The sequence below is a fragment of the Mobula birostris genome, chromosome 18 (assembly GCF_030028105.1).
Source record: "Mobula birostris isolate sMobBir1 chromosome 18, sMobBir1.hap1, whole genome shotgun sequence".
Lineage (NCBI taxonomy): Eukaryota > Metazoa > Chordata > Chondrichthyes > Myliobatiformes > Myliobatidae > Mobula > Mobula birostris.
Window position 1 is genome coordinate 37,248,886 of NC_092387.1, and position 18,552 is coordinate 37,267,437.

General features: G+C 40.0%; 1 protein-coding gene across 1 annotated transcript; it reads left to right on the plus strand.

Moving 5' to 3' along the window:
- Positions 1-1,798: 1,798 nt before the first annotated feature.
- On the plus strand, positions 1,799-17,046 carry LOC140212060 (eukaryotic translation initiation factor 4E-binding protein 2-like). The gene is made up of 3 exons (XM_072282524.1): positions 1,799-2,072; positions 8,843-9,016; positions 12,791-17,046. The coding sequence occupies exons 1-3, from the start codon at positions 1,940-1,942 to the stop codon at positions 12,820-12,822; spliced, it is 339 nt and encodes a 112-aa protein (XP_072138625.1). The 5' UTR covers positions 1,799-1,939; the 3' UTR covers positions 12,823-17,046.
- Positions 17,047-18,552: the final 1,506 nt, after the last annotated feature.

Here is an 18,552-nt window from a genome sequence, read left to right on the forward strand (position 1 = left end):
AACTCTGTCCTAAATGTTATCTAATACAAGTCCATAGAAAAACACATTATTGTGCTGCTAAAAATAAAATCACACACTAAAGATCCCAACCCTTCAAATGTTCAGTCTAATAACTAACACTGTGACTAGAATGAACAAAATTCAAGATATGTAAACAACATTCCATAACTTCACAATTCAGAGACACTCTATTGTCTTAACCATCAATGTGTTTAAGCTGTTTCAAATGACTTGCAGTTTATTGTCTTGTTCCTGTCTTATAAATGGCCAGGAAACAAAAACATTTCTGCACATTTCAAACAGAACCAATATGGTCAGCAAAACACAGTACTGACCTAACTAAATCCACCACATGCTACAAATTGTTTTTGTTCCTGTTCATAGCTATTTTCATCAATGAACAATCTTGCTTTAATCTTTGTCTTTTAAAGATAATGAATTACAAAATATTAATCTTTAGTAGCAGGAAGTCTACCCGTTATAGAATTAAAATAGGCCCGGAAGATTTTTTAATCTATACATACAAATTGCTACAGCTTAATATTTAAAAGCAGCATTAGATTCAGAGATTAATTTACCTTGAATTTAAATAATGTGAAGATTTTAGCAATTCCTTGGGACCAATCAAATCTCCATTTCCCAGCCGTGTCTCTCTCTTCTATTCCTCTCTCCCTCCCCATCCCCCTCCCTCTCTTGTCACTGTCTGGGGCAGAACAAGACTATTTGGCATCCAATTTAACCAGCAGCTGAGCTATCTTATATTCTGCATCACTAAAATTGGCTCCATAATACTGTTAAATGTTGCAAAAGTGCTTTCCTCCACCACCCCCTTCACACAGTGCTTTCAGATTCCATCACCTTCAGGGTGGAAAAAAAAGCTCTTTTTCAAAGTCCCTCTAAATCTCCTATCCATTTTCTATACATATGCCATCTGAGTACAAACATCCCTGGTTTGGGGAAATGTTTCTATTTCTCTCCTAAATTTACATATCTCAGTCAGGTATATTTGAAACTTTCCCCACCTATTCTCTCTTCATGACCAAAACACTCCATCCCAGAAAACATTCTGGTGAACCTCCTTTTTGTCCTCTCCAGTGCAATCATATCCTTCCTAAAGTGTGATGACCAGAACCATGTACAATACTCCAGCTGTAGATGAAGTAACGTTTTATGGAGCTGAACTGTAACATCCCTGCCCAGACTAATGAAGGTAAGTACCTGATTGCCATCAGGAAGCCTTGGACATGTACCCTGTATACCTCTACTCCTCAGTACTCCTGAGGATCTTACCACTTACTACGTGTATCCTATCCTTAGTCCCCCCCCCCAACATGTCCTCCATTTTAATTGAATTCCATCTGCCATTGCTCTGTAGTCATAGAACATAGAAATCTACAACACATTACAAAATTATGGCTCTTATAATTGAAACTTGATTTCTGCATTCTACTTTTTTGTTTCAAAATTCTATCTACCTCTGCCTCAAAGATTCTCCTTCCACCTTCTTTGAAGTATTGTGTGCCTTGCAACTCTGAGAAAGATGATTCGCCTCATCTCTTTCTCTTAAGTGGGTGGTCCTTTATTTTTAAATAGTGACCTCTAAGCATCAAAATGAACCGCCGTCTGCACCAACACCCTGTCAAGAACCTCCGGGATTTCTCATGTTTTGATTGTATATTTGCATTGATCAGAGAGGAAACATTCACGAAGAGTAGGGTCCCTTTAAAGATGGCAATCCTTAACTGTGAAGATCTGCTGGCTGGGCGCCTTTCCTCTCGTCTCGCAGCAAGAGGCAGCCAGTAGGCGGTGCTGCCTGGAGTTTGCTTCACTGCAGGGTGAGGGTTGGACGTGCGGTAAAGGCTAAAAGACTGAAATAGAACGCGATTAAAGCGTTGAACTTTTCTTTTGCCTTAAAAACAAAATTTAAGGAGAAACGAAGATGTCTGCAGGTTGCCAGCAAAGCGAATGTCGCGTAATCCCCACCAGGACAGTGATTCTGAATGATGCAACGCAGCTACCTCATGATTATTGCACTACACCGGGAGGAACGCTGTTCTCCACCACTCCAGGAGGTAAATACATATTAACAATCAATAATGCAACCTTCCCGGCTCCGGTTTGGGGTTCATGTCATCAGCAAATCCGGCAAATGTGCAGCGGCCTATTCCGAGTGCTGCCCTTTAAATCCGTTAAAAAGTGGGTGGAGGAACCTTAAGACGGCTGCGATTGCAGAAAGAAACCAAGTGCTATATCTGTGATCATTTTCAGCTCGATTCAGTTTCCGTTGTGCAGATTTGTCCGTTCTGTCGGTAGAAAAGCAAACCAGAGTGCAGGCCGTTTGCCAAGAGGCAGAACCTCGTGCTGTCGAGTCTGAGCGAACTTTTAGTAACCTGCATAGATTTTTTGGCAAAATGCAAGCGTACCGTTGCCAAATAAGGATTAGTGCATCTGTGCGGCAATGTTGCACACTTTTATTTTGTATTCGCCGATTTTATTTTAAGTGCACGCTTCGAGGCGGCGGATGGGGCTGGCTGAATTCGCTGCTCGATTTCGGGCCCGCTCCGCTGCGGCGAGTTTCCTGTTTGCTCTGATCACTCGGTCTGTGCGAGTGTTTTGTTTTAGGATTTCGGGCTCTTGTTAAATGTCAGTGTTGCATCTGAATGGGAAAGTGATTGCGCTGGCGTTTCTTTTGCCTCGCTCCTTTTCCCAGAGGTTGGATTTTTGTGTCTGGCTCTCGTGATCTCGTCTCGTCCCGTCCGTCGCGCACGAACCGAGTCAGCAACACCCGCCTCCCCCTGCCAAACCTTCTGCCTTTTGATTAATCCCTGTCCAGTCTCTGCGTGACTGGGTAGGGGGGCTATATTGAGGGAACATCGAGCTAGAATCAGAACGCTTCAAGGGATAGATCAAATATGAAAATCGGAGCGAGTCCCACCAAACTATAAACCGATAAATCACAACAAAAGAATTTTTCTAACTTAATCAGGTGATGGTAACTTCGCATTTAATTGGTGCTTTCCTCGAGCACAGGACGTCCCAAGCGCTTTATAGCCAATGGGGTAATCCTGTGTTTAAAATGCAGTCGTAATGTGGGAAATACAGGATCCAACATGGACACGGCAGGCTTTCACTGTATGCGGAATAGATGGTTCGTGTTAGTGAAATAAAAGCAGAGAATGCGTGAAAAAACTGTGCAGGTCAGGCACATAGAGGCAGTTAACATCTTGGATCCAAGCACCTTCACCAGAACTTGTTTTTGTGATGTGGATACAAAGAGAGACATTAGGCACACTCCTTAACCTCATTTGAAATAATTCCGTTTGCAACTGCTTGAGGGGGGAGACCGCTATCAGTTTAAAGTTTCTTCTGAAAGACTGGTCCGAATCTCTGTGCGGCACTTTCTCAGTACTGCTCTGGCCTTGTCCAACTGATGTTGGGTGGGATTTGATTCCTTGACGTGAAATGAAGTGGCTGATGACTGCTGTGTTCCCAGTATCTCAAAATGCTCTACCGTGCAACGCGAAATCCGAAATGGAGGGAGGACAAAGCAGGGGAGAGAAATTTTTCCTTTGGGAGAAATTATTTGTTTATGATGTGTTTGACAGCAACAATGAACTTGGATACGATTGAAAGGGGTTAGACTGCCTGTTTATTTACTAGATAAAACATTTTGACTGTAATGACAAAAAAAAACTCGTATCACTTTTAGTTGCTACCTGATCTTTCATAAATACAGTATGGTGCAGAGTTTTAACCTTAAAACACTGATGAAAACCGAATTGGACAAGAGTGATCCCCGTGCGACTTTGGGAAGTGAAGTAAATATGATTCTGCGATGGGTGGGGAGGTGTAGTTGAAGAATTATTAATGGAAAATGTGCACTTGTTGCCAAGACGATAAGTCTCTTGTTATTCTGGCAACTTTTTAACTGAGTTAGTAAAATACAGTACTGTGGAATATCAACAGATTCCTTCATTTCAGCAAAGGAGAATAAAACTTTTAAAATTCCTGCCCCAGTCTTTGAGACAACATGGGAAAGTTTATCTGAGAGTCAGGTATAGCCACTGTATTAAGGCAGGCTTCTAATAGTAATAATATTTGTTCTACTCCTCATGCTCATACAAGTCCGAAGAGCAATTGGGCTTGCCTCAGTTGAAAGTATGCTGATGTATTCATATCAAGTATATTGTATTCTTCTGGATTTGTTTCAACAGATATAAGAATGAAGACCAGAGAGATAAAAATCAGAACTGATGAATGGTCCAGTCAAAATGTTATTTGCCTTCTGGTTAAAGATTTTTAATTGTATAAGATCTTGAGTGTTGTATGTGTGACTCATTAAATCTTGTGGCCTGAAGAAGAGTATGTACTGCAGATACAATGAAACTTTAAAGATTTAAGCAACACACATCAAAGTTGCTGTTGAACACAGCAGGCCAAGCAGCATCTGTAGGAAGAGGTGCAGTCGATGTTTCAGGCCGAGACCCTTCGTCAGGACTAACTGAAGGAAGAGTGAGTAAGGGATTTGAAAGTTGGAGGGGGAGGGGGAGATCCAAAATGATAGGAGAAGACAGGAGGGGGAGGGATAGAGCCAAGAGCTGGACAGGTGATAGGCAAAAGGGGATACGAGAGGATCATGGGACAGGAGGTCCGGGAAGAAAGACGGGGGGGGGGGGGGGGAGACCCAGAGGATGGGCAAGAGGTATATTCAGAGGGACAGAGGGAGAAAAAAGAGAGTGAGAGAAAGAATGTGTGCATAAAAATAAGTAACAGATGGGGTACGAGGGGGAGGTGGGGCCTTAGTGGAAGTTAGAGAAGTCGATGTTCATGCCATCAGGTTGGAGGCTACCCAGACGGAATATAAGGTGTTGTTCCTCCAACCTGAGTGTGGCTTCATCTTTACAGTAGAGGAGGCCGTGGATAGACATGTCAGAATGGGAATGGGATGTGGAATTAAAATGTGTGGCCACTGGGAGATCCTGCTTTCTCTGGCGGACAGAGCGTAGATGTTCAGCAAAGCGGTCTCCCAGTCTGCGTTGGGTCTCGCCAATATATAAAAGGCCACATCGGGAGCACCGGACGCAGTACATCACCCCAATCTTAAAGATTTAAGATTCATCTGTTTTTTAAGATAGTAAAGTATGAAGGGATGTATATCTCATGTAATGATTGGGCAGTGTGTAATATCAAAAAGCCACTCGTAAATTGGAAACCATTATCCAGTTACAGACTGAAATTATTTTTTTAATAGCATGGTCTAATCATGGGTGGGTAACCTATAGAATGTGTGGCGAAAATGTCACAAGCAAAAATTGTGTTGTCACATGGCATGCAGTGCCACTTCTTGGTTGCTTAAACCCCACTCATAATAAAAAGATAATCATTTCTGCCAAATGTCTCATCGAGGGTAAGCGTATTTATTTTCCTTGAGGAGCAACCTGATTGACAACAAAATTATGGCTAGGCGGTGGGAATATTTTCCCCCAAAGTTGAGAATGTCTGAAACGAGACGACATGGGGTAGGAGGTTTAGAGTGAATCTGAGCAATAATAAACCTGAATCTGAGATTCTTCTGAAGTTGAGAGGGGATTCTGATAGTCACGTGTCACATCTACGGGCTGTTCCCAGGGGCATGCATCAGAACAGACTTCAATTCTGCCGGAAGGTCACGAAAGACATCCTTTGGTCTGCCCGAAATTCATTGGTCTTCCAGTGTGGTGAGATAACTGTAAGGGAATGCTGCCAACTGGCAAATTCCAGGATGCAGGAGATTGTGCTGTGGGGTGCCACTGAAGCTTGATGCGGCTAATGCAGAGTCTCTGAAGGACCCCAGTCTAGGCCCCTTCTGGTGCCACATGTGGAGGGGCTGAGTCGAGTTGGGGAAAGTCCTTAAGCATTTGAAATGGTCTATCATCCCAGGGGGCCACATAAGTGATAGTGGTACTATGATTTTAAAAAAAAAAGATAAATTAACACAACTGAATGTATTGACTATGAATGTAAAAGCTTTGCACTGTTTCTTCTGTATATTTGTTTATTATGACTAAGTTTTGTTTCTGGAATTTAAAAAAAACTCTGATTTTGATTGGAGGTGGTGAGCTACAGGTGTTAGCTCTAACCAATCTGAATCGAGTAGATTCTAATTTTGCCCACTGAATCATCTGATAGCAATACCTGAGGCCTGCTGTTCAGAAGAACTGTTTTTGTTTTCAAACTGAGAGGAGTTTAGGTTCTCAGGTTCCATCGTTGTGTATTGGTATCTCCAACAATAAGTGGAGCCCTAGACATGCATGTGTGCAATATAAAGATAATAATCTGAATCCTGTGTTTAAAAAATTAGACGAACTTAGAGATGAGGTAATATTGTTATGTTTCTCATATTATTGATGTTTCCTTGTTACCCTGAATGGTGAAATATCTGTTGAGAAACCAGGGGCACGTTTTAGTCAGAGAAACGTAGTGGCTTTGGGGATGAGTGGGACCATTACTGCTAGTTAGAAGAATCTGTGCCATTATAATTAGGCAGACCTACCTGCCGTGTTCTAAAGTGAATGAATCATTCATTGTTGTAGTCCAGTCCTGAAAAGAAATTCCATTGTGCCTTTTGCAGAAGTGTGATGAGCATTGATTACAGGAATTCTATTCCATGCTCTGTAATACTATGGCTCTATGCATGGGGATGAAATTAACAACATGTACAACTTTAAGAAAGCGTTTGGGTTCTGCTGTGATGTTTTGGGGTGATTCTGAGCACAAGACAAGAAGTCAGCAGCCCTTCTGTTAAGACCTTGTAGTTGTGAGAGAAAATGCTCTGAAGCAGAATTAGTAGGACTTTGTTATTAGCGTACTGACTGCTCGCAGTACTGAAAAATGAAAATGCATTATATTGAGCCAGGAAAGATCTGACGCTATCAGAGACAGAGATGAATAGACCAGCAGACGGAATATTAACTACATAGTCAAAAACTGGTTGGCACAATTGAAGGTGTAGTGGCATCTGCACTGGACTTTGGAGCAAGTAGTCCTGGTTTCGAATCAGACTAGCTCCTTGCACGCTTTCCATCCATGCTGGGTTGAGGGTAGAGCTAGCAACTCTCTCATAAAACAGACAAATGCTAAAATGAGTGAGGCATGCAAAGGTATTACTTACAATTGAAGGTTACCAGTTTTATATAGCAAAGTATTGCTGTTCCTTACTTCAAGATAAATTTCTGATTTCAAATGACATTTATATGAAATAGAGGAGCTTAAATTTGAAGTTTTTGCCTCGGGTCACAAAGGCGGTTATTGCAGTTTGAGAGTATTGGTTCTGTATCAATGTAAACACCAATTTTGTATACTTTTGACAATGTTGGGCATGACCCTGGAGCATCGGAAAAGATGGATTTCTCCAGTCCTAGGGGTTATTGTCATCTGAAGGCACAGAAATAAAGGAGATAGGAAAGTGTGACCATGTAGAAGTTCATCATTATGCCATGTGATTGTTCATCTCTTGGACCATAGATTTAGGATGATAATATTGACGAAACTCATTTTCCTCCAATACCCAGCCTTTCATTTTTGGAAATTATTAAATACTTGTTAGCTGTCGTTATTTTGATCCAGTGGATGAAAAGAGTTTGAATTATAAAGGTAATGAATAAATTCCCCAGCATTTTCTAGAGACGCACAGATCTGGAAATGTCAGAAATATTATCCCTACTTAGTCCTGCCCTACTACAGTTGGTGTTACCCATAGAGTTAGTCACAGCCCATACAAGGCTAATTGCACTTGTGATGAGCAAAATGGACATGTGAACTCAATACCTGGACTTACACAGTTGGTATGTGAATTTTAAATTTGCAAAAGCTTAAGTTGGAGAAGCTACTTTTATCTGCGGATTTTAATGATAAAATGAAAGTAGTATGTGAGAATATTTTTGATCTTTGAGTCCTTCAGAGGACCACATCACATTTGGGCAACACAAACACAAAAGTTGCTGGTGAACGCAGCAGGCCAGGCAGCATCCCTAGGAAGAGGTGCAGTCGACGTTTCAGGCCGAGACCCTTTGTCAGGACTCCTGACAAAGGGTCTCGGCCTGAAACGTCGACTGCACCTCTTCCTAGAGATGCTGCCTGGCCTGCTGCGTTCACCAGCAACTTTTGTGTTTGTGTTGCTTGAATTTCCAGCATCTGCAGAATTCCTGTTGTTTACATTTGGGCAATGTTGGTTAATGCATTATCAGCTAAAATTAATTCACATGTCTAGAACAATGCTTGGATGCAGCTTTCTATTGAAGAATGCTGTTTTTCAGATCACATATTGGAGTTAGGATTATAGAAAGTTATAGCATAAGAAAAGGCCATTTTCTCCGTTATGCCTTTTTCATTTCTTTGATAAATCCTCTTCCTCTCCTCTTTCCTCATAGCACAATGAATTTTATATTTATCCAGTTTCCTTAAAGAAAGCCTTCAGGTTGTGTATTCCAGCTCCAGGAAAATTCAGTGTGCTTACATTTTTAAAAGGAAAAACTCCACATCTCCCTTCTATTTAGGCAGTTTACCTTTAGTCTGTGTTGTGATTTTATTCTTTCCCTGAGTAGAAATAGTTTTACTTACTGTTTACACCTGTTATAGCCTTTTAATAGTTTTAAATGCCTCAGTCATAACTCTGAGCAGACTTTTTGTATCCATAGAGAACAGCCAGTGTCTTCTTGTACCAGATGCCCCTCATAACTGATAGCATTCTAATAAGCCCCCACTCCACCTATCGTAGGCTTGTTAAAGGATTTAACACTTAATGTGCAGTCATCTGAGTAATTATGTGGGATTTTATCTGTAAAATTTAATTTTGCTATTTCAGGCACCCGGATTATTTACGATCGGAAGTTTCTTATGGACTGCCGTCATTCTCCAATTGCAAAGACTCCACCTCGTTACCTCCCGCACATCCCAGGTGTAACAACCCCTGGCATTGCTGAAGATACCAAGGCAGAAGCAAACAATGCTGCTCACAGTGAAGGAAAATCATCCACTGGTGAGATATGGTGATTTTAAACTACAGGGAGTTGTGGGGGCAATGGGGGGGGGGGGAGAGGAAAAAAGCTAGACTGACTTAATTTTTTCTCATTAATTCATAAATTGGAGATGCTGGGGAGATTGCAAGGATCAGAACGGATCAGTGGTTGGGTACACCATCAATGATTGCTGATCCAGTTAATTTAATGCAATCTTAACAGTTTAATTATTCGATATTTTGAAGGTAAAGATTGGCGTTATTTGTCACATGTAAATGGAAACATACACTGAACTGCATTGTTTGTGTCAACAACCAACACAGTCTGAATATGTGTTGCGGCAGCCCGCAAGTGTCAGCACACTTCACTTAGTATGCCCCAACTCACTAAACCTAACCATATGTCTTAGGAATGTGGGAGGAAACCAGAGCACCCTGAGGAAAACCATGCAGTCACGGGCAGAACATACAAACTTCTTAAAGACAGTAGTGGAAATTGAACCCCGGTCTTAGAGCTGGGGCTGTAAAGCGCTGTGCTAACTGCTATGCTACCCTACTGCCTGGATTGTGTGCGTGTGTTCGATGCCCTAAATGTGTGCTGAAGCTAATATTAACTGTAATTCAGAAGTGGCAAATAAAGTGCAAAATCGGGGCAGTTGTGCTTTGAGCAGTACTGAAGTAATTTGAGTTCCTTGGGAGAGTTCGAAGGCAAACCTCAAGTATTATACATTGGCAGCATTTGTCTGCAGAACTTTGGGATAATGGTTAATGCTGTTAAATAGATGAAAGAAATGAAGTGGTGGTGACAAGAGTAACCAGGATGATGGAAAGTCAAGAGGAAGAAATGGGGGCTGGGGAAGTAAAATTGGCAGAGGAATTGATGAGCTCCTGCGCAGCAGATGCAGATGGGGCTGGTAAGTGGGGTGACGAGCATCATAGTCAGGCCTAGTAGGTTAGAAAATAAATACTCATTCAACAATACACTAATTACACATGGCATAAATCATAATCTTTTAATCTAATTTCCGTGGAAAAGTAAATACCACTCTGCACGTATTGACAATAATTATGTGCACAAAATGTGTGGGGAAGTGATGACAGCATTAGGTTGAATCACAGCAGGGAACGCCTGGTTCAGTTTCCACACAGCTGGGTTTTTGCCAAGAAGTGTGTGCAAGCTTTGCAGAACTGTGCCCGAAATCATGGCTCAAAAACAAATGATTTTCATTCTTTGTAGGCAGCTACATTACATCTTGAGTTCTCCATCCTACATATCCTGTGTTCTTTCCCTTCTGTGTTTTTCTGTCTATGTTCACTCTTGCTGCCTTGTCTGCTGTGCGGTTATTCCTCTAACACATCTACAGTGCTGATCTGTCTGGAATTATCCATAGCCAGTCTGTTTTTCCTTTTTCACTCTAAGATGAAGGAGCAGGAAAGTTGTTACCTGGAGGGTTGAGAATCAGGAAAACTCCAACGAGACCATCAGCGGTACCAAGAGTTTTCTTTACAAGTTGACTTGTAGGAGGAGATGGAACTTAAATGTACTTACCTGGGGTTCAAGAGCAGTACTAATAGATGTGGTTCTGTAGTGAAGACTTCTGAAGTTACCAGTGCGTAGTCTGGGTACTTCGACCCTACAGCCATTAACTGTGCCATAAGGAGACTTCCCAATCAATGCCTATGCCCAGCAAAACTGGGCCCGCTTGATTTTTGGCCAGCAACTGCAGCAGTAATGTGAGACAATTGTTTAAATGATCTGTAATCAAAATACTCTGAAGACCCTCATCCGACACTGGATTCTCTAGTTGGAATTGTGTTTTCTTTGGGGGACATAGATTTCACTGACGCGGCATTTATTGCCCATTCAGAGCTGCATGTTCAAAATTATAAATCTATACATGCAGTGGATTCCGGTTAATTGGTCCATTGTTTAATAGGGACAGCTGCTTATTTGGAACAACTCTTAAAGAACAAGAACAAATCAAGAAAATAGCCAGGTTCCCTTTGTTTATTTGTACCACTGTGCGAGTTAATTGGGACAGGATTCTGTTGCCAGTTTGTTAGTTGCATGCACATCGCCTGGCAATTAGACACTACACCATGCTTACAGTAAACAGTTTTTAAATAGTGTCACTCGCCTGTGTTTGTGTTCAAAAATCAGTGATCTTTGTCACTGATAGTTGGCGAGTAATAAGCAATAAGTTCATTCAGAACTGTTTCACTCATTGTAGTTTCAAGCATTCAGGCTTGGAGGAATGGCCAGGAGTGAAAATGAAAAGATTTCATTACTTCAACAAGTTAACAAGTTAGGAACTATAAAGAATTTGAATGTTTTGACAATCATCTTGAATGTTGCAATGAAAATTAAGATTTGGAGGATGCAATCATTGAATGCATTATATGAAGGCAGTCCATTATCTGCACTAGGCATTTACACTGATTCTGTTCACTTACAGTCACTTAAAAGAACATGGTAGCAAACTTTGGATTAATTCCTATGTTGATAACTATTAGGAACTAATGCACAATTTTATAGTAGTTTTGGAAATGTTCTAATTTGTTCTGTATTTCATTTAAATACATAATTTGTTACTCAGCTAAATGGTATGTTGTCTTTTTTTTATATACCTCTTTAACTATTTCCATGAAACTTCAGCTAATTTGGTGAAAAATATACTGGTCTTGATGTGTGCTAATTAACCAGAATCCCCTGCATTTGCTTGTATTTAATGTTGTGATTTGAGCTTGTGTCTTTGGGTCAGTAATCTGGCCTTCTGCATGTCAGTTCAGTAACTTAAACCTTACTCACATTCTGCCACAGCTGTTGCCAGTTAACTCAGCATAAACTTGGGATCTGAGGTACTCCTGGCTTGTGTGTTAGAGATGCAATAGGAATTATATTTAACCCGTTCTTTCTATGGATACACTCGGCTGTCCACGTGATTTTTAAATAAGGAAAATTCTGACATTACTCTGCTTCCTCACAGCCTCTCATCTTTCTCCATTGCAGCCATCACCATCCATTCACCCCTTCTCATATGCTTAATTCCCTGTCCCCTGTATTAAATATTCAGCCTTACTCCTTGATCATCCATGCTGAATCCTTGTACCTTGCTATTTCTTTCAAATACTGCATTTAGTATTTGGCTTAAGTTAATAGTTTCCATCTGGCATTTCATCCAGAAATGAGTGTACAAACTAAGGCTGATACCCCTGTGATAATATTGACTTGGTGCTGTGGCATGGAAGGTGACTTCTTCAGATAAAGTACTGAACTTAGCATTTACTGCTTCGGATTTAAAAGATCCCGTGCTACTCGTTGAGAGCAAGGGAGTTCCCGTTGGTAGCCTAGCCAATTAGTATCTATCAACCAACTGCATTCATTGCAAATAATTGCAGCCAGAGGGAAAATAATCACCTATATTTCAGCACTTGAATCCACCATGGTTTGTCAACAGTGGAGACTATAAGGCTATAACAAAAAACATGTAGATCATCTGAGGAGGTGAAAGGTGCTACAGAAATTCAAATTCTTTCTAATTACTTTATGAAACTGGCATCTGTCAAAATTTAATTGAGAACATGAAACCAGTCTCTTATCATGGGGCTCTTCCTCACTGGGAGTGATTAGGAGTGTTGTTGGATTATAACTGCTTTGACCTTAACTGGGAAGCCTGTTTTAATCTTTGAAACTGATGCATTCTCCTACCCTTTGACTCAACACATGCTTCTGATGACTTGACTTAAAATAATTCACGCACCAAAATGTTGACCTTTGTCTCTCTCTTCTTCCAGGGGACGAAGCTCAATTTGAGATGGATATCTAAACTCTCCACGTACTGCAGACTCCGCTTCTCAATGCTTTGAAGACCTGGCTTGTGGTTCCTAATGCACAGGCCTTTGCCGTGGTACACAAGCTCTCCTGAAATCTGCCAAAAAAAAGTTGAATACAAATGATTTTCGCCTGTGGTTAACCCTGCAACGTTTATACTTTGTCTATGACCTTAAATCATGTTGTTTTTGAAGCAAAATAAGTTGGTCCCAATTTTCTGCTGGATATTTGGATAAAGTTGGGGATATAATCTTTTGAAAATGGGAAAGGTAACATTTTGTTTAATGGACAAACAAAAGCTATTTTTAAAACTTTGTACACAAAGCTATCTTGAAGCATTTCCCATTATATAATACTGTATATATCTAGCATCTGATATTTGTTTCATTACTAATTGAGTTCAAAAGCAATTTTGGTACAAAGCCATAGCTGTATAATCTTATTTTTAGAACATTGTGGAATGTCATATTGAGTTCAGCAAGAACTCACAATAAGCTCCTAGCTTAACTTTTTTTAATTGCAATCCCTGGAATTCCCAAGTCATTGTTTTTGTTTTAAATCTGATGTTCCACGTTTTTGTTTTTAAAAGAAATGTCTTTTGTCAGTGAAGTCACTGCTCCATTGGGCGTTTCTGATGTTCTGAGGGTTTTCCATTACTTCATCTTCACGTTCCGTTTGGGGCACTTACCCCACTGCACTTCCCTGTTGTGAGCAGGGAGTGCAAGTTTAGGCAAGATGAAATTCAGCAAGTATCTCGGACCTGAGTTGCAAACATCTGAGTGTTTAAGCTTGACAAAATCTGCAGTTATTAGCAGATCATCAGGAGCTGTGAAGTAACACTAGATTTGAAACCATATTGTTGAAATGAAAATAAATGGGCCTGTCTTGTATTTAATTACTGGGAATAATGAGATACTGTGTTGCTTGCATTGGGTTGGTTCTATGTACTACTAGGCTGGAGAGAGTAGTATGTCCTTGGCTTTTTAAAAAAAAAAAACACCATGTAACATTTTTCCACATTTAACTGTTTAAGTTGATGAGATTTTAGTGTTTATTATTAAACTTGATATTGTGGAGAGTGATCTGAAACCTGGTCCACTGAAGCTGCTTTCAATGGGCAGGAGAACAGCGTAGGAAGATGTAATGCTGTCTTGCGTTGCCCTATGAAAGCTGCTAGGGTATGTTGGAGCTGAAGTTAATTGATTTAAAAACATGGAGAGAACTGGTTAAAAGCACATCAGGTCTGTTAGTAGATAATTTGAGGGGGGGGGGGGTGTTTGGAAGCCCTCCTTTGGAGCTTTTGATGATAAAATGCCCCAGTCCCAATATAGGCCATCCAACCCATCAAGTTTCTTTCTATGATTGTTCCTGTAACAAACTAATCCCACTCATCTCTCCCCACATTGTATGTTAAAGTTTCTTTACTTTTTTTTAAGGAAAGTAGTATTCTCTTCATGATTTGTGGGGTTCTGGTAATAGTGTGTAGAATTACACGTTGTAATTGGATTCCTTGGTTGAAAGATGCTCTGGATCTTTGATTGTCTTTCTGCTTGACAGTTGCAGATTGACAGTTTCTAATGTTTACTGTTCCTTGGAGAAGTACAGCACAGGAAACAGGCCCTTAGGCCCATCTTGCCATGATTTGATGGGGATTTTGTTTTTAATGGGGTTCATGGCAAGGTGTCACTGCGTGGCTCCCATAATTAGCTGGTTAATACTCTTGGATAAATTAATTAAACTCAGCTGCTCAGGTATTTTGACTCTGGATAACAACTCAAATGGCAAGAAAAGGTGTTGTAGTCAATTATGATTTATTCTTATTATTTGTTGGGACAAGTGGAACATTGGTCCAATAACTACAATGCAGGGTTCTGTGATTCTTCTTATCGTAAAATAATGATTCCTTGGATTGGAAGTGGTGCTTGTGTCATCTTTTTATAGAGACCTATTATTAGCTGCTTGTTACACTGATAATGTTTTTTATATATTTTAAACTCAAGTAGACCTCACCTGACTGTGACAATCACTTTCACAGAAATAATCTCAAAATTATGTGGCTTTTCTTTCAGAGTTTGACTGCTTGTTGTCCCTTTTGTTACGCTTTTCCTCCCGCACACTGTCAGAGATGATCCCGCTTTCATTGCCACTTCCTGCTACAACCTTGGCTCAAACCTCCATCTGTGGCACAGATTGGGCAGGGCGTAATGAAAGTTGTAGCCGAAAGCTGGGCCAGATCTTGTTTTCCTGCACCTCCTGAAAGCTGGTGACTGAGACTACACTATAACGAAGCATCTTCACCAGTTTGTGGCTTTGCCTATCTGATAAATGCAAATTAACATTCATCAGATTGTGTCCTTACTCCACAGTAAGGGCAACAGGAGTACTATCAGTACAATTCCTGTAATTCTTCAATGCTTTTACTTCTAATTATTCTCATCCTGCAAGCATTGATTTATTTGGTGTGTGATTCTTGTCTAATGGCAGCTATTTCATATTCTTCCTCAAACTGCAGTTTTATAATGCCATGCTTTTTTATTTCAATTTTTGCCTCATTTGAAGATAACTCGAGTGCCCCCAATCCTCTAATGTTATTGCGCAGACTTTAAACTGTTCGACTCACACTCTGCATTTTCAATTCTCTATCATTGGCCTGCAACCCAGCAAGATACCTTTACAAATTTTTGTCTACCTTCCCTCTATATATTGAAAGAACAAGTCTATTTGATTGCATGTTTTCTCCCCTGGCCTTCTGGTTTCCTTTCACTTGGCACATGCTGATAGATTAATTGGTTATTACAAATTATCCCAGAGTAAATAGGTAATGAGGGTTTGGGGGGAAGTACTGGTCAAACGAGAGAAATTGGTGGGGTAATCAGATTCATTGGAGAGCTGGCATGGACTTGATGGGTTGAATGTCTTCCTACATTGTAAAGAAATGTAGTACTTGAAATTCAGTAGCAAGTCACCTGCTCTCAACTATCTTTGGGAAACCATACTCAACATTGATGGTCCTGGATTAACCTTAAGACAGTTCTGTAGATTTCATTGTTAGCTGATGTGTGAGAATTAAAAATAGAAATTCAAATTAATAATAAATCCCTTTGTACACTTGAGGATTTCCTAGGTAATATTCTGAGTGAACACTGCCATATCCAGAGGAATCTCACTTTCATCACAAAGAGTAGTTTGAAAGAACATTAGCATAATGCACAAGCTGTGTGAATGTTGGCTTTTGTGCTCAGCTAAGTTCCATGATGATAGGACAAGTTTGGATTGGTGGTAGAAAACCTACGTCACTAACAGTAAGGGCAGCTGCCTGCTTGCTTTGATCCTTGCCATAATGTCATGAGTGTTATTTATTTTGTTTTGCTCTATTTCAATTTATAATTGGATAGAGTCTGAGCCCAGACTGAATATCTGCAGCTCTTTCAAAGCAGAAATGTTACTTTGATGTTTTTTTTTAAATTGATGCGCCTCGTTTAAAACCGCTAGGTACGGACTTGGGTTCTGCTCCACTTCACGGGCATATTCCTGGAGAGATCATCACATGACTGACCACCTCAACCATGTGGTGTACTGTGGTGTGTCTGGTTGGAAAGCGGATAGTTTGCACATCCCCTGGTTTGGATGATTCCTCAGTCTCGTTCAAAAAGCCCTACTTCCATATCAAATACAATTGTTCAAAGCAGATTTAAGATAAAACAATTCTTTTGTTGATTCAGTAATCTGGGAAGTGTTAAATGAGAATAAAAATGGGGTTAATGTAGGATTAGTGTAACTGGATGGTTGATGGACACCATGGGCCAAGAAGTCTGTTTCCATGATGTACCTCCTTGATTAGTTCTTTCTCCTGGGTTGCTCCAATAGTACCCATAACTCTTAATCTTTGTTTCTTGGGAACTCCAGAGCAATCCTGGATGGTCGGTTTTCCAAGAAGTTGATAGAAAGTCATTAGATTATTACCACCTCCCTGGCTTTGGGCACCAACTTCAGGCAAGCACTGAATTGATGGCCACTTTTTCATTTTGATGGTGGCAGCTTCTTTATTCTAATCCTCTTATCAAATCAACCTGTTGGCAAGCTGTATGTAGTTGAGTGGTGCTATGGGTGCATTGATGCAACTTGGATTTACCATCAATGGAAAAGAAAAATCTTTGTATGGAATAATAATTCCAAAAAAAAATAAACTTTATCCTTTTATATTGAATTTTGAACAATAGTCCAGTTTCATGTGATTTTTAAAAATGTTTTGGAGTGTTAAAAGTTTAGTGTGTTATTTGAAATATATGGTTTGTCATGCCAGTTAATTGAATGCCAGAAGATCTTTGGCTTGCAACATGAATTCACAGAACATTTTATCCTTCTGAGGAAATTTGAAATAAATACTGGAGATTACATATTATAGGCAAGGATTGATGCCATTATCCTGGCCAGTGTCATTAAACAATTGCAGGAATTTACAATCAAAAGAGACACCTGAAAAATATGGCGATAGCGGGATAATTCCTGAGCCTTGGGATAATTCCTGAGCCTTGTTATAATGGCTTCCTACAAGTCTTATTGTATTTCTTTGAACTTCTGTACAACCTGGTTGAGAGTCTGGCTATGCACCACAAACAAGAGGACATTAAGCCCCATAGACCATGATGTTCCAAATTTAATTGCACTCTCTGTGTATGCCGGTTGCAATGCTGGATGGAGAAAAACCGTAAACTCTTAAGTAACTACTCTTCTTAATGGTGAGGAGGGAGGGATGGAAAAGTGGTTGATATTCTTTTTTAATGGGTGGTAATTCTGTCATGTTTCCGTATAGAAATTTTGAGTTGAGCGTCAGAGGATTATAACTTACTGAAGCATAATGCTGCATAGTATCCTGGTATTGGTTAGAAAATTAAGGGCATATATTTGCTATGTGGTTTAAGGAATTAGATGAAACCTTTTTGACCACAGTCAAAAATTCAACAGTTTAGTTTGATGCTCAAAAGAGATTAACTTCAATAATGAAGTACTCCATAAGTGTTGGCTTGAATTAATGCAAATAGTAATCTGTTTGTATGCTCTCTGCCAGGTAGACAAAATATTCTAAGCAGTTTTTGAAAACCAAGTAGGGATTCTCTCAATTTTCTGGCAATTGTTTATTATCAATATTAAAGAAAATTATCCAGAACAATTTGAGAAAGTTTTCTTTGTCTGTATTAGTTTCTCGTACTGCAGTTGTCTGTAATCTGCTTTGGGATATCAGGAAAATATCCTAATAGTCATAGTCATACTTCATTGATCCCGGGGGAAATTGGTTTTCGTTACAGTTGCACCATAAATAATAGTAATAGAACCATAAATAGTTAAATAGTAATATGTAAATTATGCCAGTAAATTATGAAATAAATCCAGGACCAGCCTATCAGCTCAGGGTGTCTGACCCTCCAAGGGAGGAGTTGTAAAGTTTGATGGCCACAGGCAGGAATGACTTCCTGTGACGCTCTGTGCTGCATCTCGGTGGAATGAGTCTCTGGCTGAATGTACTTCTGTACCCACCAAATTCAGGTCTATAATGTATGTTTTTATTTTTAATAAGACTGAGAAAGCAGCAATACCTGGAATAAAATGTCACAAAAAATGGAGCATGACTAGAAACAGTGGATGATAACCAAATGTTTGGAGAATTCACTAGGATTTTAAAAGTGCTATGAAGGACAGATTGCAGATTTAGGGAGAGAATTCCAGA